General features: G+C 39.8%; 1 protein-coding gene across 1 annotated transcript in view; it reads right to left on the reverse strand.

The window, feature by feature from the left end:
• LOC137333349 (early endosome antigen 1) overlaps positions 1-21,566 on the reverse strand; it is a 586,801-nt gene that overhangs the window by 27,726 nt on the left and 537,509 nt on the right. The window contains exons 35-40 of the mRNA XM_067997503.1: positions 20,308-20,475; positions 16,563-16,730; positions 10,013-10,122; positions 7,805-7,879; positions 5,760-5,853; positions 5,364-5,434 (exon numbers count right to left, since the gene is read on the reverse strand). Of these exons, the coding sequence (XP_067853604.1) occupies positions 5,364-5,434; positions 5,760-5,853; positions 7,805-7,879; positions 10,013-10,122; positions 16,563-16,730; positions 20,308-20,475 (686 nt within the window). The remainder of the gene's footprint in view (positions 1-5,363; positions 5,435-5,759; positions 5,854-7,804; positions 7,880-10,012; positions 10,123-16,562; positions 16,731-20,307; positions 20,476-21,566) is intronic.

Here is a 21,566-nt window from a genome sequence, read left to right on the forward strand (position 1 = left end):
TCGTCCCTGGTGGTGGTCATCTGTTGCCTGACATTTCGCTCCTACCTGCTGGGCAGCTGCTGCTTCCCGTCAATTTCGAGCATGCAACTGACCGGGGGCATGCAGATAATCGGGATACTCGGGAGTTAAAATCACTTGGACCTCAAGCTGCCGAGATCAGGACGGTTTGCACCCACCCCCCACCCACCCCGGCTCCTGCCCACCTGATTTCCATCCTGTTTAAATCGTATATAGTTTCCTTTTCATCAACTTTTATTCCAAATGTGGCATTTTCTTTAATGAGAAACCTAAGTAAAAGGATAATGACCACAATGCAGGATCCTATCAGCCTTGATAAAAGTAGGAGGCAGGATGAGTTAAATCAATAAGGCGTGTTCAGGTGATGCTAAGCTTGGGTTCTAAAAGCCTTTAGGTTGTAATATGCCATACTGGACCCTTCAGCACCTAATTTTCAAACAAACTTCTAGGCCCTAGCATGTGTGCTAGCATGTACTGAACGCATTAATTTATTTTAAATCAAGATAAATATATAAGTGACTGTTAAGTGGATATAAAGCAGTTATTAATAAAACCCATCCAAACAGATATTTTTATAATTTTTCTTATTGCATTAAATCTTTCCAAGAGTAACGATTAACATTACGCTTCTTACTGTATTCTTACTTTTTTGAGAGGGGGGGAGGGAGACAGAATAAGTAAAGATTTTTTTTATTGAAGGCATTGATAATTCATAAATGATCTATAAAACATGCCTAAGGATTATTAAAATAAAAAGCATTATTAATAAATCATAAAAATAAAAACAAAAAGCTACCAATAATATAAAGGCTTTTCCAAAATATCAACCCAGGACTGCGAGGAGAAGGAGCTTTCACAGAACAGATAATGTGGGCAGAAACCACTTCACATATCAATCAGAGCTTATTTCTTTCACTACAGAGTTTGTCAGTACTAATGGTAATATCTCAGCATCCTTAGTTAGTGAAATTCAGAATGGATGAAGCCCAATAATGTAACAAGGTTTTTCTTATTTTTATGGCACAGCATCATCTATGGTGCACAAATCACAGATAAATTTGCTTGTATATGAACAAGTTTTTAAAAGATTGTTTAACATTTTTTGTTGCCAGAAAAAAATGTAACGTGGCTGACCTTTTTCACTGACTTGTAAGTCAAATGTGCAAATGTTAAATATATACTAATTTTTGCCCTGTAGAAAACTGGTCCTAAATAAGAATCCCTCCTGGTCCCAATCAGAATCTTTCATGACTAAGTTACGTATTTGCTTTCTAGCTAGAGTTAAATTCCTGCACACCATTCTCTCTGTACACTAGTTAAATGCTTTAAACGGTATATGAAAAAAATAGTATTGCTACAAGTGGCGATAGGGTTAATTGGCTTTTTTCTTTGATAAGTATTTGATTGTGGAGTGAGTGTGACCTTTTGGACGTCAGTCATGCATTAAATTTTTTCCTTTACGCTGGATAATGGAAAACTGTAGAGTTCCTTTAAGTAAGAAGCAGTTAAATTGATTTTCTGTGGTGTAATTACCAGTCAATGACAAATCCTGTCGCTTTATTAAACAGCTACATTAGGTTTCAGGTAAATGCTTTCACAAATACTTTTAACGATCAGGACTCAGAGAAAAAAGACAGCCAAGCAATGGATCACTGTTGAATGAGATAGCAGACCTCCTCACTGATCCTTCTCAACTTATAGAAATAAAATAATAGCGCAAGATCAATTACTTTACAGAGTTTAAGTTATTTGTATCTTGAATATGTGGTCACAAATGACTATAATTACAGGTCAAAAATATTCACACTGTTAGAAAAACAAATAAAAGCAAAACTGTCATTCTGCTTTCTTCTAACTCTCTTTAATTCCTTCGTCATGGTATTCAACATAAGTATGTTAGAAACAAACATCCGAATTATTTGCCATCTTGGTAATACTACAATCTTGGTATACCTATTTCTTCTATAAAAGTTCAATTATCATGAAGGAACTTATGTAGGTTATGCAATACTGAAGAACTAGTTTGGTGGGCTGACGAGCTGGAGTGCATTGCAACAGAATGCAAAATAAGGCTTTGTACAACATTATCAACATGTGATTTCCCAGTCTGAGCCAGGCCATTAAGAAGGAGGCATCAACAGCAGAAGAGATAACAGAGAGTGCATCAATCCTTGATCTCTTCCGTGCATCTTCTGGTGGCCATCAAAGAGTGATGCTGGGAATAGGTTGCTTATCTGTTCTGTTGGTCAAGGAATGATGCATGGCTTGGGAAGTCTTAAAAGAGGAACAAAAAAAAATGGGGAAGGAGGTTCGAAGGAAATTGTTTGCTTCATTCTACCCTCAGCTCCAACAACAAGTGCAAGGAGCTCATGGACTTCTTTGCCGCTATGATTGAGACCATCCATTCAGCTGCCTCTGCTGGTCCTCCCCTTCCCCACTAAGGCAAGCCTCCCCAGTCGTCCCCCGCCCTAGCCCTGAACCCTTGTCTCACTCTAGTTCCTCCCCCAACCACCACCACCACCCCCGCCCCGCAACCCTATGCCCTATCTAAGCTCATCTCATCCAGGAGACTCACTTCCTAGTCCCTAGACTCCATTCCCACTAAACTGCTGATCACCCAACTTCCCATCCTGGTCCCAATGCTGAGATGGTAAATGGTTCCCTTGCCTCAGGTACTGTCCCTTTCAAAACTGCTGTTATAATTTCCCTCCTCAAAAAATCCACCCTCGATCCCTCTGTCCTTGAAAACTGCCACCCCATCTCCAACCTGCCTTTCATCTGAAGTCCTAGAACTCCCAAATTCATGCCCATCTTTCTTGCAACTCCCTGTTTGAATCTCTCCAATCAGGTTGCTGTCCCTGCCAAAGCAGTGAAATGCCTTAATCAAAGTCACAAATTATATCCTCTGAGACTGTAACCATGGTGCATTATCCCTCCTCGAACTCTGCAGTCTTCGACACACTCGACCATACCATCCTCCTCCAATGCATCTCTGGTGTTGTCTAGCTCAGTGGGACTGCCCTCACTTGATTCCACTCGTAACCAGAGCATCTCCAGAAATGCTTCTCTTCCTGTCCCACAACGTTACCTTCAAGGCCCCCCCTCCTTTTCCTCAAATACATCCTGCCCTTTGGCAACATCATCTGAAGACATTGGTCATTGAAACCCAGCTCTACCTCTCCATGACCTGACTTGACCCCTCCATTGCCTCTGTTGTCCGACATTCAGTATTGAATGAACTGTAGTTTCCTCCAGCTAAACATTGGGAAGACCGAAGCCATGATCTTTGGCCCCCACCATAAAATCCATACCCTTGCCACTGATTCCATCCCCGGGCTAGGGCCCTGTTGTATTTTCTGATTATTGCTGCTTCTCTTCTGATAGGTGGTGGCAAGATATGTGCGAGGACAGAGAGCCAGTAATTAATTACGTTAGTAATAGTCTGGGTAATTGAGCAACACAACACTCACAACGGAATAAGCAACAAGTTACGAACAGCAGGAGTTGGAAACTGATCAGGGGCTTTGCTAAAACAGATTAGACTTCCAAAAGGGAAAAGCTCACTTCTCACAATTCATCATTTCAATTTGCTATCATCTTCCCCCATGTTGACAGTGAATTACAGTTTAAAAAGGGTAAGGAAAGTTATGGTCATAATGAGTTGAAAGAAAAATACATATTTATAAATGTTAAAAAAGGGAGCCTTGAGTAACTAATGAAGCTGTATGGAATCCTTCACTCCTCATGGGAAAAATGATAAAATAGTAGCACGATAATGGGAGAACTACAAAAACACTACCTCGCATGCCTGGATTTGTATTGTTCTACCAAGTGTACAATGGATCGCATTTTGTAGCAACACATTTTTATTATGGTGATGGTCTGGGTAACTAAGCAACAGGACACTCTTAAGTAAAGGCCCAGGTCATAGGATTGGCAAGGTTTAAAATTCCTTCAATTCAGAACAAATAATCTGCAGTCTCTAACTGCTCCGGCCAATCTATTCCACCACAATAAAGCAATCATAGGATGCGTGCTGTTTTCTACTTGATATCAGATCCTGGAATATTGTTGGAGATGTAGCTCTTGAATTTTTCAGTCTGAGTTAGGGAAGATTCAAGAACTAAGCTCTAGGAATGGAACAAAGGCAAGCCACGAGGCAAGAGGTGAGAAACCTGTGTAGGTGCAATTTGTTTTAGTAATTAGAAGATGTAATGGGTGTTTATTGATAAGTTTGACGATTTTTTTTCGTTCAGGTTTTTATACGTTTATTATGTTTATTTGTGGGCTGGGTGGGGAAACAACATGGCTGTTGAAAAGAAGTTCGACATTTCTTTTCCAGCAACTTGTTTTTGTGGTGGTTGTGGCTTATTCATTGTAGATTTTTGATAGCTTTATAGTGAATGTAGATTTATATGGAGACTCAGTGATGTTTTTAGATTTTTTACAGATAATGTTTTATGATCTGTATTTAGTCAATGGGATATTTGCTCACACCCTACCCATGTACGCCAAACACAAAACTTTTAATTATCTGATTATATGTGGTCCAATTGCAGGGTTTAGCATGTCAGGGGAGATTAGAGTTTGGATTTACTACACTATATTTCAGATTTTCGAGTTTCAGAATTTGATTTTTAACAATTAAACCAAATTTGTAAACAACACCAGGTGACATCTATCAAACGTCTGATACTGCACTTACCTGGAAAGGACAGAGTTAGCATCCAAATGCTGAACTGAGCTAGATTAAGCTAATAAGCCAATTCATAAAAGCAATGAGTTGTTTTCGTTTTTTCCCCTCTTGCTAATTTTCTCTTCTCTTATCATGAAGATGTTGACTCCTTGCTGAGGTGCGGCTCTGCAACTGCTGGTTGCTCTCTAGTACGCTGCTCAAGTGGCCATTACTCATGCGTGAATCTTGATAGTGGGTGATGGCAGGTTATTCAACCACCTCAATCAAGTCCGACTCTGCCCTCATCCGATGTCCACACGTGCACAAACATACACTTCCATTAGGGGGTCGCTGAATAATTATCAGGAAAATCTCCCTTGTCCAATCTAGGGTTGCTGAGGCCAATTGTACCGTTGTTAACTCAACACAGACTGCTGGTCTGGTTTGTACAGCTCAGTTATTTATTGTATGAATTTGCTGAGCCATCGGGAAGGCACAAAGGGAAAATTGTTTCAGATTCAGAAATGACTTTAAAGCTCATTACTGTTAAACAGAATGGGCTTCAATTTGCAGTTGAATATCGGTGCCCATGTGAATCATGCCAGGTTCCAATGTATAACTGAGTTATAAAAAAAATGAAACATAGTAATATTCAGAGATAAGTACTTACTCTTCATCCTGAAGCTGACTCCGGAACTGACGTGTGACACTGGGATGCTCTGCTGGATGACTGTGCAGAGCCTGTATAAGAGACATGAATTAACAAGCTTCAATAATTGTGGACAAATCGGACAATCACACTGTGGGATCAGGTGCTGCACTCAGACTGCCTATGAAGGCAGTCTAGGTTTAGATCTTGTCTGACTTGATTTTGATGCAAGATCCTTGGTGAGCAGCAAAAGTTTTCAACTGAAGATTATTTATGAAACTTTTCAAAATATATTGATAGCAGAAATCACATTCCAATTATATCTTCTGGGAGCAGTTTTACCTGTACCAGGCAGACGTTCACAGAGTACTACTTCTCCCCCCTCCTGTCGTGCCTTTAAGGAATTTCAAAGCTTACCTTTAACCTCTCATTTGTTATCCTCTTCTCATCCATTTCAACTTTTAATTTCTTGTTCTCATGCTGTAGTCGTTCATTCATTTCCTGTAGATGGCTGTGTTGTGACAAAGATTACAACAGCAATAACAGAAAGGGTCATTACTGCAGCAAAGATAAAGGAATAACAGAATGTAAATGGGATATCTAACAATGAAAAATATTTCAACCAAAAAACCACCTGGTAGTCATTAATTCAATGTTGGAAGAAAATGTGCCACAACACTTTTGCAAACCCCAGGCTTTATGCCACAACATTTTTGTAAAACCCTGATTTAAAAAAAACTTAATTCTATACTCCAACATAGATTAAAGAAACTATGTGCTGACTTTTCCACTGAGATGGTACTCGTGTTATCCTAGCGTAAAAGCAATATAAATACCACAGAGCAAATATTGTATTTCCCAGTGCTAGCCAACATTTTCATTTATTGAAGTCAATTCTATCTCATATGAGGTGAACAACATGCCAAGCTAGTCTCCACTGCCAGAAAAAATGGATCCCGAGATTCTGAATTGGGCCTTTATATCCCTATAAACCGAACACTATAGATACTGATGCAATGGCACAGACTGGCAAATGTAAGGGAAGTTATGGATATGTTTGGTTCACTCTTGGGTATTCAGTATGGTGGGATACTTCAAGAGTGAAGTTTCTCTTTAAATGAGAACATATCCTAAAAATGAGAATCACCTAGTCGTACTGGGACAACCCTCCATGTTTATCAGCTTGAATCACAAAATAATAGCAGTTCCCTCGGGCCTAAAAAAAAGGAAAACATTGGTGCCCACTAAACCAGGGATGTCTTTGTGTCACACATAGAAACCAGCATGTGACAGGATATGGAACCATAATATTTAGCAATAGGTTAATCCCCCCAAAAAAACTGACAATTAAAGAACCATGTACAATGATTAGATTTGGAAATGCCCATCCTTTAACAGTTGTTAAATGAAGGGCATATAAATATCAGTTGTTGGGTAGGATGTCCAACAGCTCAGGTACATGTAAGGCTAAATGTTTGATAGGCTTTGTCTGACACTGAAGGTTTCTTCTGGATAGTATCCCCAATGCATAGATGCCAATAGTGAAATGAAAGGACAGTGAATAAGTACCAGACACCTCGTGGACTGCTCATTCACGATAACAGGATCTAAAAATCACTGAACCCCATAACGAGGGGCAACCATGTGTAATTACATTTATGCCTGTGTTTGATGGATATTTTGTTGGATAGTATCAAAATTGTAAAACCAATAAAAAAAAATTGGAAAGAATATGGGGAATACAGGTAAGTTATAATACCTAATACTCAGGAAGTAAACTCCAATTTCCTGTCATTACATTTAATATGGGACCAATAATGCAATTCTGCCCGAGCAGCACCGGGACAGCTGATCTGAAGGCATTCTCGGTGCTTACCCACAAATGAGCTAACCTTGCCTCATAACATGAGGTCAGCTCATTATAAAATTTAAATTTTCCTCCCAGTGCATTACTAAGGATATGCTGTGAAAGCATTGCACCAGCAGCTCACAAAGGGTGAATGTTCTTGCTGCCCAGAGCCCCAGGAAATCTTCATCTACCTCTGGAATAGTCATCAAATTCTGGAATGTTCCCTATTGAAGAGCATGTTATTTTAAAGTAACTGAAATGCAATATGCTTTCATGTCTTTAAGTAGAAGTGGGAAGACAGTAATCAAAATGTGCAAAGGTCAAATGAATCATAAGACATGTCAGGCATAATTAGTCTGGGGAACCGTGGAGGATGTGAGGAAGAAAGGGAAACTGAGGCTCTGAACTTCATTTGAGAAATGTCATCACTGACCTGGGATTCCTGGAAAAATATTTACTTGCTCAGTTGTACCATCTCACATCTTAATAGGTGGAGTCTTGATTGACCTGTCTGGTTTTGATTAGTCTAGTCTGCTACTAAAAATGATTTGCCCATATCTGTCTTTGTAGGTCAATGTGTCTGAAAGGGACACCTGTGCTGTTTCTCACTTACTCTTTTTCAGTTGATAGTTGGAGAATCTGCTTGGTTTGCTCTTTAATCTTATTTCCAAGTTTTTCATTGGCTTGCCTGTTAAGAAAAAAGCACAATGTTTTAGTTACTTGTAGCAAATACAGGAGAGACACAAAAATCGTAATAATCACCTGGAATTGTATTTTGGTCAGGAAGGCATCCTGATCTGATGTACAGTGATAGAGTCAATAAAGTCTCATTCTCTTTCATATATACTCTGCATTTTCCCAGCATTTTTTATTTTTATATCAGAATGCAAGCATTCAATTTGCTAGAGGAATCTGCAGTTGAATAATAAAAAAAAAATCAAAAAACAGATCAAATCTGCTGGAGTTTTTGTAATACACACTAGTGGATCTCCCATGACAGTTATCGTGGTCAGTAATTTAGAGAAAAGGAAAATAAGCAGACTTTAAAAAAAAAATGACATTATCTTGCTCTGATCTGGTTGGAGTTGCTTTTACTATGGTTGCGAGTGTCTGTTCGGTAAATATCTACACATATCCACAAATATTACTTTACCTGATCTGATTCTAGGCTTTATAATAAAAACAGAAAATGCTCAGCAAGACAGGCAGCATCTGTGGAGAAAGAATCAGTGTTAACGTTTCAGGTTGAAGACCATTCGTCAGAGTTCTGACAAAAGGTTTTCGACCTGAAACGTTAACTCTGTTTCTTTCTCCACAGATGCTGCCTCACTTGCTGAGCTTCTCCAGCATTTTCTGTTTTTATTTCAGATTTCCAGCATCTGCAGTATTTTGCTTTTGATTCTAGGCTTTATTAGTTATGCCAAGTTTATTTTATCGAATAAACCAGATCAACTGGTGCTTACTGCCATTAAATCTTGGTGGACACTCATTCTTCAAAATTACTATCTATGGTTAGGGGTGGGCCTAGGGTCAGGGAGTAGAGCAGATGTGAGCTCCGGCTCAGGGACCAAAGCAGGCGCCAGATACTATGAATAAATTACATACGCTCAAGGCAGTGGTTGGCCCAATTTAATTGTGCCAGTATTTCAAATGATTCATAACCCTCCTCATGATCAGAAATGGTGTGACAGACAGCACAATAATCAGATTTATATCAAAGTCGCATGAGTGATGCAATTTTGTAGCTAAGTATTATGTGAATGTGACACGCAACGATCCCTTTATTAGATTACTTTTGCATTAATTGATTTAACCTAAGGCTAATGGTATCACACCATCAGTAAGATGAGCTTTGTGATGCTGCTTACTTCTGTGATGCCATTAGATGATGTCAGTCACATTACTCAATAACATTGGTTCATGTGATTACTTAGCAACAATCACAATGTTCCCATGGACCAATCACAGGGTGCAACAAAATGCCATTGTTCAGTAATAACACTCAAGATGCAATACTCAATTCTGGCAATTTTTTTCAGACATAGATAGCCAGTTCAGAAATACCTTAAAAGCGAGGTTTTCATTTAATTCAATTTTAAACATCTAGTTCTGCTTTGATATAAACTATATTTAATATATACAGAATAAAGATGCAACACACTCAAGGTGTATGGAATGTGTTATGACTGACAAGAACATAGCTTGAATGGTTTGTGAAGTTCATTTGTTATCAGAAAGAATGCATTCCCAGACAGTTTTATTCTATATAATATATAGAATAATCTTCGTCTTTAGTGAAGTTAGTCATACAGGATCACATCTTCCATTGCTGCTGTCATTGTCCTTTCTCCATCACCAACTGCTAATATTGTGGTCAATAAATTTCGTCATATAGCTATATACCCCATGATGGTAAGCTTACTTTTATGCAGGATTAAAGAATATTTCAATGTATTTTATTTTAAATAAATCAGCTCTGTTTTACTGAAAATTACCAGTTTTTTAACAGTCTTTTTACATATGGGATGGGGCTTGGTGGGAGAGAGGGATTGTAATAAGTACTTTGATAATTGAAGAATCAGACCAGCATTAAATCAACGTGGAATCATTGATGCTGTTTGCTAATTCCTGTAATGATAATCCATTGTGCAGCCACAGACTCAGACATTCGTGCTCCAGTGTTGGACATGGCTCCTGATCAGCCATCTCAATAGTATGTGCATTTGAAACATTCCAGAATTTTAACCAGTTACATGCTTTAATAGATATGTCTTTATTAAACAATACCAGAAATTAAAATCCATTTTTTAAATGCACTTACTTTTGGTCCTTTACCCATTGATTAACATTTGCTACAACCAGTTCACTTTCTCGATGTAATCTTGAACTGTCTGACCTTGCACCATGCAGAGACTTTCGTAAGGTGTCAAGCTAAAACAATCCAAAAACGTAGGTTAGAATAAACAGGCTACAATAAACTTAAACCTCAAGTGCAACAATGAAAATACTGATGGTGCAGTGATGCAGTGTGCTGGAGTCTGGACATGCTGTGCTACAGAGTGTTCAGGCATGGGTTTGTGTCTCCACTTTTCACATGTTGAGTTTTTATTTCAGCCATGCTGCTTTTGGGGAAAAAGTGCTAAGCAGAGGCTAGACAATTCCCAGCAGAGATGGATTGAATATCAGAGGGAGAGTCACCCTGACTGCTCTTGTACAACTTAATTTCAAAGAAGCTTTGGCATAGGCCAAGGACCAAGTTACCATCTTTTTAAATGGGAGGGGTGCTATTTTTAAATATAATGTTAATATATTCACATTCTTCTCAAGGATGCTTTTTCATTAATTTCCAAATCTATTTCATATTAGTGGTCGATCTAGAGATCAAGACAAGATCATCATAAAATCATTAAGGATGAGTCACAACAGTCCAAGGTGCAGCTATGAAAAATTCCAGAGATGGAAAAAATGCACCAAATAGATCAATAAAATAATAAAAGGATCCAAGAAGAATAATAATCAAACTACACTGACAGTCATGTAGTTAGGGAACCAGAGTGGGGTTATTGTATCTTTCTCTATCTGTAACTCAGCAATAAAAATGAAAGGAACAAGGGTCATTGTCTGGGCAAGAATGCTTCTGCAGAATCTTGAATTTCACTCTATCCTTTACATGGTTATTCTCTAAAGATGCCATGCACAACACTCTACGAAAGGAGACCATATTTGATATAGTGAAAATCCATGATTCTTTCCAGCTTAGATATGGGTACTTGTTTTTTTTTGAAGAGCTATGGCATCAATTCTTAATTTCAGGAGGTCTTGTGTTCCTTTACTCAGCCTCTACACCAGGGGGAGTGATGGCATGCCTATTGGGCCCGATATTAGGAGGGTGGCGGGTTCGCAACGGGGGGTCAACTGGGCGTGTGGGTAACGCGCCCAGTGAAATCGGGGTGCTCCGCACACAATCGCAGGTTAATTGAAGCCACTTACCTTTGCTTCCGGGTTTCGCGCTGCAAAGCTGCGCAGCGGGCGGACTGCGCGTGCGCAGCATAGGTTGCCAGCTGGAGGAGCCCTATTTAAAGGGGCAGTCCTCCACTGACTGATGCTGCAGAAAAAAGGAAAAATTACAGCATGGAGCAGCCCAGGGGGAAGGCTGCTCCCAGGTTTAATGATGCCTCACTCCAGGTCTTATTGGATGGGGTGAGGAGGAGGGGGAGAACAGAGATCTTCCCCCCGGCGGGCGGGAGGAAGTGGCCTGACTCTGCCACCAAGAAGGCCTGGCTCGAGGTGGCAGAGGAGGTCACCAGCACCACCAATATATCGCACACCTGCATACAGTGCAGGAGGTGCTTCAATGACCTAAGTAGGTCAGCCGAAGTGAGTACACTTACTCATTCCTCGACACTCTGTCTGCCACATCACCACCCCCACCCCACATCTCCTTCTGCACTGCCAACACTACTCTATCACATCACTCCTCACACCCACTCTAACCTCATCCTCATCTAACCTGCACTTACTCACCTCGCCAATACTCATCCCACCACTACCACTCAACCCAATCCTCATACAATCTCATGGCTCTATCTCATACTCACCCTCTCATGCATCTCTTTCACGGTCAGCCTCACTCAACTCCCAGGGCAGCCACAGGGCATGCATCACATATGTGCAATAGGAAGCGTAAGGCAAACGTGTCGTGAGCATGAAGGGGATGCACAAGGGTGTTTGAGGGTTTGTCATGGTTTTTACTTATATTTAATTTCTGATCAACTCACATTACATATTATATTGTCACCACTACTGCCACGTCTTTGTGAATCTTGTCTGGTTTGTGCAATAATGCCTTTTCCTGAGGATCACTATGAAGACCCACAACTGATGCCACCCATTGTGTCACTGCATAGTGGTGTAGGTGTATTTGCAGGGCTCTTTTGTGCAGACGACTGAGAGACGTCGGCGATGTCCCCGGTGGCACCCTGGAAGGATGCGGAGGAGAAGTTGTTGAGGGCAATGGTGACTGTGACAGCGACAGGTAAGACGATGGTGCTCGGGCCAGCCGGGAGCAGTTTGGCATGAAGGAGGCTGCAGAGGTCCACGACTGCATGTCGAGTGACTCTGAGCCTCCGTGTGCACTGCTGCTCAGAGAGGTCCAGGAAGCTGAGCCTCAGTCTATAGACCCTGTGGCGAGGGTAGTGCCCTCCGTGACGCATCTCTCTGCGGTTGCCCTCCCTCCTGCTGTGCAGGTGGATGTGTCACAGCACTGTGTTGTGGAGCTCCACGTGTCAGAGGTGGACGGCGTGGCCGGCGAGGTTGGTGATGCTGTTCGTCCTCCGAGGAGGTCATGACTGCAGCTACGGCGGCCCCCATCCGGAAGATGTACATTTGAGGGGGTCCGCAAGGTAGGTAAATGTGTCTGGACACCGGGGTAAGTGTGCAAGTTTGTGAATTTTATTGTTAGGAGGAGGATGGTGGAGGCCAAACTTTGTCCAAAGTGACAGAGTGGCCTCCTGCAATGAGTGAGGGTCTCCCCCCACACCTGTCAGTTGGACCTTTGCAGCTGCCACAGGCTGGTCGCTGCAACGCGTCCATTTCAACTGGGAATGTTTCCCCCAGTACGGGAAACAGTCCCAGTTGATCTGAAAATCCCACCCCTCCTAAAATATCAGGTCAATCAGGTCTGTAAATGACCTGAAGTACCTGGTTAATTACTTCAAGTGGCACCCCGCCGGCTTTAATTGCTGGTGGGAGTCCCACATGCGGGGGCTGTGCGCGCATGTCAGCGTGTCACTGGGGAACCCGGAAGTGGGTGGGTTGGAGCCGGGCTCCAGACCCGCCCAGGGAATCCCCGATTTTCGCAGCCCCCCCACCACGAACGCACCCGCTCGGGGGTGCGAAAATCGAGCCCATTGAGTCTGTCTACTTAGGAAATAGTGTTTGGTTTTAGGTGCCCCCTAGCCCATCTATTCTCAAATTAGTATAGGCAGGCAGCAGGAGAGGTACTCTCCATCTATTTATTTTTAAATTTCAAGTTTAAAAAATAATTTTCAGATTAATGATAGAATTATAATATTACTGATTCTATCATCCAAAATGTCACATTAAAGAATGCAATTTAAAAAAAAGAAACTGTTGTTAAAAACATCAAATTAAAATACCGAGCCTTTGAAAATATTTCAACTTCAACAAAACTGTTCGTAATTTCTTGGGAAACTCATTCAAGCTGATGCAAGGAAATATATACTTTTATATATTGCAATGTATTATTATTTGGTCCCTTTGCTAAATGAATCCAGAATGTACAAACAAGAACATTGGTTGCCACTGGGTTACTTTTTACTTCTTAAGTAGCAATGCATCATACAGTTTCTTTTATATTTTGCATCACAAGAAATCTGCATTTCAACACAAACAATCTAAAAAGCAATAATCAGCAAACATCTAGCAGTCAATGTCAAATTAGAAAACATATCGATCCTCTTCTTGCAAACACATAAACCCCCTGGCCTTTATGCTGTTCTTATTCCCATGATTTCCTTCTCTGCTTGGGACCATTTTACGGAATATATATCAGTAGACTTGTAAAGTACAACTTGCTGTTCTCTGGGAAGACTGACATACAAATTTCAAAAACCCATATTTAAAGTGAAGCTACCAAACTGACTTTGGATATTGTACATTTTAATATAATTTCTATAAAAATCTGTTTCTGAAAGTGCAAATAGCTTGGTAGAAATATGAAAATGTATGGTTGCTCTCTAATTTCTTGAACTATGATCTGCAAAATAGGCAAGCCTAACTGAAACTTTGGGTAGCAGTCGGGAAATTCCGACAAGAGCAGGTAACTTGGTTATTTCTTTTCTTGTTGCAGTTTGCAATATGTTTGCTTTCGATCAGTTGGCCAGAAGAAGCCCGAGATAGATCGAACAAATCTTTAAAATGCCCACTGCTGGTGAAAAAGTTACTGCCGCAACTGAGAGCTCAGATACTAAATTGCACTGGTCTACAATCCAAAAGCTACTTTTGTTGTTGGGAACTAAAATCCCTAGAACAGACAATATCAGTCTAAATTCTGATGGACTAATGGAAAGTACATGTTCCATCAGCCTGATTTGAATGATGTTAATTATGTTGCTTTCTTTGATGGCTGTTTTCAATCTAATTAACAGAATAAGGGAAAACATTAATCTAGCCTATTTATCTGATTTCTTGATTAGTTTTGAATCAATAATAATTTTCACAACATTTGCCAACAAATCTCAAAACAGCAATTTGAGAGATTTTCTCAAAATATGGAGTGCGTACTAAACCAGAAAATCTCGTCAATAATCTTCCTTAAAAGCAAAATTTGCCAATTAATTTAGTACTGTAACAATTTCCATTTTATGAGTGCAACAATTTTACATACAAATTCTAGTTAGCTAAATTACTCAACAAATTCCATAACTAAACAGCAAGTAAAACACTCACTGCCAATTTATAATCTTAAGTAATCAGAAAAACAAGAAAAGTAGTCAACAAATTTGTTGATACACAAAAATCTCACAGAAACTGGCCCATAGTGATCTTGTGATACCATATTTTGCTCACTAGATGTCACTAAGGAGTCAATTCGTTAGTCACATCCAGTGTTAGAAATTGAGTACTGCAACACTGAGCAGTTGTATATTTTGACTTGAGGCACGGGTAGTTTTATATAATTAAATTGCAGACTTTGTCAAATATTTTCAGCTCGATGAACTGATGAAGCTTATAATCTATACTAGTAAATAGAAGAGGCTGCTGACTTGCATTGGGATTCATAATTGAAAGTAGTATAAGGTCACTGTATATGCTCAATACTCTTCACTTATACAATTTTTGTATGTGGTACAAAAATTCTTTCATATACCTAAAAGAATTAAAGATTGATTCCTGTTTTACTAACTGAATTTTACCTCCTCTGCCTAGTATTTCACTCTGTGGATTCACCACTGCCATTAACGTTCATATTAAAGAAAAATCAGTCTGGTTTGATACAAAATATATGTGTCCTGTTCAAATGAAGTCAAACAACATTTCCGCAGTCATTTATTAACAGAAGGCCCTTTCTGAAATAGAGACACTTCAGTCTAAATTTTCCATTACACTTAATTACCCAGCTAAACATTCCAATATCAAGAACAGACACTAACGCAGAACATGATCGAAATAAGGTGGAAAAAAATCGCTCTCTGGTGACATGAATTGTAATACATAGTTGAAGCACTGACTAACACACTTTTCAACATCAATTTAAAGCCTGGCTGTGTGGACATGAGGTGGTGTAATGAATATGGCAATTTTAGCCACTGTGGATGGCATGCTATATAACAGCTGTCATGGCTGACAACATTTTGAATTCACTTTTTGTCTAGCTGATGCACATCTCTCTGGGAGTGTCAGAGAAGAGACAGCTAGTAAAGGAATGCAGTGCCTTGTTTTAATAGAAATGTTCATGCAGTGAAATTAGATTGAGCTGTAACCTATATTTCTTACAATGAAAACTGCATTAAGCAGAATCTTTGAGAACAAATCCTTAAGGCAGGTACTGATCAGTGAATTGTGTTTAAGGGAAGCTGCTTAATCCAGCTGAAGTTCTATTTAATTAAAATAGAAAGAAGCTATGATGTAAAAAAACTGGTTGGTTTAGACAGGTGGCTGTTTAACTACAGGTACTAAAGAGGAATGTTATTTACCTAAGGTACAGTTATCCTCATTCTTTGAATGGTGATCTCCTTCAGATACAATACAGTCTAAGGGGGAACTTTGTACTTGCATCTTTAATTTACTTTGAGGAAGTACAATTGCAGCTCTCTTTCACTTTTTTCACTTTGCATCCAGTCATTTTTGTATCTGTGCCCTTCTATAACTGAAGTATAGAATTGGGACGTTTTACTACGTTAAAGGCACTATGTGAATGCAAGTTGTTGTTGTTAATTGAATGAAAATGTGTATGTGTACTTTTTTTTTAAACTACAAAAATCGGCACATGTTAATCTCACAGTGCTCTATATATGCCGTAAAAATTCAATTGACAAGAAAAGGCTAAAGACTGAGACATTTAAGTGTAAATTTAGTAATGCTCTGCTGGCGGTGTAAGGCCTTGCAAAATTTACCCTTTTAAGTCCTAGCATTGTTTTTCCTGTGAAGGGGATTGATTATTTCAATCTATAAAAAAAACAAGTTTACATGCAGTCATTTTACTTTTAAAGCTGCTTAAATCTGACTGCATGTTTTCTTAAAGTTCCTCTTTCTAAATTAGCCAGAAATCACTGGTTACTTCGTTTTAAATTGAATAAAGTGAAAATTGGAGCCTAAAATTTGTTAAATAATCTGGAAGTATGTGTTACCTCTTCAGATTTGGAGTGGTATTTTTCTCGAAGAGAAGCCAGTTCTACCTTCATAATCACTATCTCTTCATCCTTACTGGTAAGTTCTTTCATGGTTTCATGGGTCTTCCTCTGTGACACCATCATCTGGTTACTGAGTTCCATCAATCGATTCTCACAAACATGAGCCTGGAAAATATGAAGGAACTATGGTTGGATTATCTGTGCATTGCAACACAATCTGTTTTATGACCACTTTTCTCAATCTGACAACTAAGACTTTTAGGTTTTGTGTTCCTTGCAGTTTTTTTTGTTTTTACAGATGTGTCACCCCATTTATAAGATGCTCTTATGCCACTTTCCATTTCCTGACCAAGGAGAGCAGGAACATGATTTGTTCCCAAGCTACTTCTTATGCTGGTCTGTAATCGATTGCTAAGGAATATGTCAAAGGTTGGACGTTTTCTCTTGGCAGGAAAACACCTGTTTTCTGCTTGGGTACTCCCTCACAGAACTCAGGTTGGGTACTAACTGTGCAATTAACCATGGTGGTGAACCAATGTTTTGCCACTGTTAAAGATAGGCTATTAGTACGGAGTGTGCTGCTCCACCAAGTTGTTCAGTGTGTTCCTAATCATAGAACTAAGATTGGTTGGCGTACAAAATTCTGAAACTACTATGGGGGGATTCTCCTCTTTGGGGCAGTGTTCCAGTGGGGTGGGACTTCCACCCGCTCCTCATATCCAAACTATTTTCCTGGTTTGGGCTCATTCCAGAAATATGGTGGGCTCTGATGCAGTATTCCTGCTGCTAAGACGGGGCCGGCTAATGCGAGGGTGGAATCTCCGATGGCGCTGTAGAAGGGACGGTGCTGTCGCACCAGAAGTAGTGGTGAGGGACTTTAAGGGGGCAGAAGTGACCTGAAGATTGGAAGGAAGGCTCCCACTGAAGGCCTTGGCCGAGACTCAGGCCTTTAGCAGGTAAGTCTCTGGGGCCGAGTGGAAGGAGAGGAGGCCCCAGAGACTTACAAGGCCCTTTCACTCTACTGGGGGAACTTTGATTCTTTACCCTCGCTTCCTGAGGCCTACTGTCACATTTCACATGGCGGCCCCAGGAAGTGGTGACAATAGGGGCAGAAATAAGCAAAATCTGCTAGGGACCTGGGCCTTGCGCCTCTACTACTATTTGCATGCAGCGGGCAGGGAAGGAGTGGCCAGTGGCGATCCTCAGGATGGGGAGGGAAATTCCGGCTGGGGCCATGAGGCAGCAGGAGGCCTCACCATGTGAATTTTCTGATATTCTCTGCCATGGACATTTTGGGTGGGATCAGGGAGAATTCTCCCTGTAAACTCCAAATACCTACATCAGACCTGGTGTGAGTACATGTCTGGCACAGGTACAGGCAGATCTGGTATGTAAACCCTTGACAGTGGCACTTGCATTTGTAACAGTTATTTAATAGTTCAAATGTCAAGTTAAACAAGAAAATTACATTCCATTCAGCTCAACTGATTTACAAAATACTGTAGCATCATCTGCATAAAACCATTAAAAAAATTGCTCTGAACAGTCTAAGTCTACATCACATCTTTACTAAGATGAAGCGTCAGCAGATAACCCTTATATCTAAAATGCACAGGAAAATCAATGGGAGATGGCTTAATGCAGAATCTAATATAAGTTTGATTTGCAAAGCATTTTTAATTAAGCTTCTGCTGATTAAGTGTACCCAAAGTGTGAGTATGTGGAGGTGAGATTACATTAATACTGGCTGCTGTTGTATTAGTGCCATATCTAGGTTAATCCTCAAGCAATCTCTGTGTCACTTGGTCTATAAAAAATAATTTCATCACAGTCTCACGTTTAATCAGTACTGAGGATGACCTTAGCAAAATTCATTGGGTTCTAAAAAATTAATTATTTCTTCATGTTTTTCACCTGCTCTATGTTCTTCAACTGCTAATATCTCAGAGGACTCACAACACAATTACATTTGCACAGTACTATAGAAATATTACAGTGTGTAGTTCTTATTTCACATCTGATTGGGTTAATGAATCAGGTCTTATTGTTAAAGATCCATGTTGGGTGTGCACTATAAAAAGATGGCTTAAATTAGGGTTAACCTTGCATTTCCCTGTTTATCAAATAAATGCCAACCTGCTGAATTGCCATATAGGGATGGCTGTCATATGAACTTCAGGTCAGCTTTAATGACTGGGAAAATGTAGTTATAAATGTGGAGTTGAACAAAAGCAATAACACCGCACCGCAATACATGGTGTAAAAAGCAGTAGCAATTCAGTTTTATTTGAATAAATTAACTGCTAGGTTTTCTTTTTTAAGCAAGCTTTATCGAATTCAGTGGAACTAAATCAGTAGCAATTAAAGACTCCTGGTTCATTACAGCAAAAATAAAACCAACATCAACTAGAGATATTTGAATCTATAAGATCTTTAAACAGTCATAGGAACATAGGAACAGGAGTAGGCTATTCAGCCCCTCGAGCCTGTTCCGTCATTCAATGGCTGATCTGTATCCTAACACCATCCACATGCCTCGGCTTCATATCCCTTAATACCGTTGGCTAGCAAAAATCTATTGAGTTAAAATTATTAATTGAGCTAAGATCCACTGCTTTTTGTGGGAAAGAGTTCCACACTTCTACCACTCTTTGCGTGAAGAAGTGTTTCCTAACTTCTCTCCTGACTGGCCTGGCTCTGATTTTAAGGTTGTGTCCCCTTGTCCTAGACTCCCCCACCAGTGGAAAAAGTTTCTTTCTATCTGCCCTATCAATTTCTTTCAAAATCCTAAAAACCTCAATCAACCTTCTATATTCCAGGGAACACAAGCCTAGTTTATGTAATCTCTCCTCATAATCTACCCCTTGGAGCCCTGGTAACATTCTGGTGAATCTGCGCTGCATTCCTTCCAAGGCCATTATATCCTTTCTAAGGTGTGGCGCCCAGAAATGTACACAGTACTCCAGATGTGGTCTAACCAGGGCTTTGTATAGTCCCACACTCAGCTTGGATAAGCTACATTTCTTCTAAAACAAAGGAGTTAGAATTCTATTGAGTGCTATTTTTCATGCAGCAGCTAAAGAGTTTGTGCAAAATTCATCTGTATGTTACTTTAACAAAGCTGCTAACCCAGTTATTTCAAACAGATTGAGAATTTTGTTAAAATAGCTCACTTAGGAATTTTGAAAGAGTGCGTTAACCAGTGTGCTAAAAATAGTGCTCAGAGAATTCCAACCCCAAAGACTTTTTTGTGCAGGTGTTGTGAAAGTACATTTATCTTGTAGTTTGCTGCTACTAATGATTTTTTTACACCAGGCAAAAGTTCTGTTACATCAATAAGTATATTTCCTTTCAATCAAGCTGTAAATTATCTTGTTTTCTAAAAAAGTTATTTTTATTTTAAAATAGTAAAAGATTGCTGTTTGGCAAAAAGAAATACAGCTGCCTTTACAACTGGACACAAGTTCTAGTTAGGTATGAATGATATATTCTTCTGGTCTCTTTACAGATCCCAAAATTTGAGGACAGGATTGGACTCGGCTGCAATGCCACCTGTGGCAAAATAGACTGCTGACACTCACGGTAAAAGTTTACACATGAACAATGGCAACTTGGTCAAATTATTGGAGGAGAGGGCATAGAGAAAAATTGACGAGAGAAAAAAAATTATTAACCTGCAGTTATAAACTGAAAGTAACATACATATCTGCAGTTTCTCATTAGATAAAGCCATCCCCCTCACCTCCTCTTCTGCCCGCCGATTCAGCGTCTGCATTTTTTTCAGTTCATCACGCAGTCTTCTCATCCGTTCCTCATACGCTGCACTTTCCTCTACTAGCTGCATATTTCTCTGCTGACTACGTGCAGTATCATTTCTAAGGCTTGCCATCTCTCGGCTCTTCTCACCTAGCTGCAATGGAAACCACAATTAGCAGTTATACTGCTTATCTGAGAAGGTCACAAGAATGGAGAGACAGAGATTTCCTAGAATGATATCAGGCATGAGGGACTTCAGTTATGTGGTGAGACTAGAGAAGTGGAATTGTTCTCCTTACAGCAAAGAAGGTTAAAGGGAGATTTAATAGTTGTTCAAAATTATGAAGGGTTTTGATAGAATAAGTAGGGAGAAATTGTTTCCACTGGCAGGAGGATCTGTAACCAGAGGACACAGATTTAAGATCATTGGTAAGTGAACCAGAGGGGAGACGAAGAGAACTTTTTTTTTCTCTCAGCGAGTTGTTGTGATCTGGAATTCACTGCCTGAAAGGGTGTTGGAAGCAGATTCAACAGTAACTTTCAAAAGGGAATTGGATATATACTTGAAAAGGAAAAACTTGCAGGCTATAGGGAAAGAGCTGGGGAGTGGGACTAACTGGATAGCTCTTTCAAAGAGCCAGCACAGGCACGATGGGCTGAATGACCTCCCTCTGTGCTGTATGATTCTATGGAAACAATAATGTCATGCTAATGCAGCAACCACTTTGAATGTTCTGCTATGAGGCAGTCTTACTTATTTTAATCCTCCTTTCTCTTATTTTTAGTTATTTGTTGCATCCTCCCTTTAGGTCCTCCATTACTCTACACCATTTCCAACCAAAGAGGATAGGCAAGTACCCTTGTCACAGACCTCTGCCAAGTTAGGTGTCACCAATGGGAAGTGTAAAAGGGCAGCATTGGATGACTCACCCTACCATAGTCTCATCCTCCCTCACTGCTGGGAAAAGCTTCATCTTGGCTGATATTAAATAATCCAAAGCGTAAACCAACTCTTTTTCATTTTATAGCACAATGCTACTCCTCATAGCACTCGGCTATCATATACGTTCTTACATTTTGTGAAAATTATATAATAAATTTTCTACCTTTATGCATATTTTACGCACACAACTATGTGTGTCTAAATAACCACACTGAACAGGAATTTGTGATTGTAAATTATGTCACTATATTCAGTACAGATGTTTTATACCTGAAAGCTAATAGGTGAATCAGTACCAGTCC

Source organism: Heptranchias perlo, chromosome 16 (assembly GCF_035084215.1).
Source record: "Heptranchias perlo isolate sHepPer1 chromosome 16, sHepPer1.hap1, whole genome shotgun sequence".
Lineage (NCBI taxonomy): Eukaryota > Metazoa > Chordata > Chondrichthyes > Hexanchiformes > Hexanchidae > Heptranchias > Heptranchias perlo.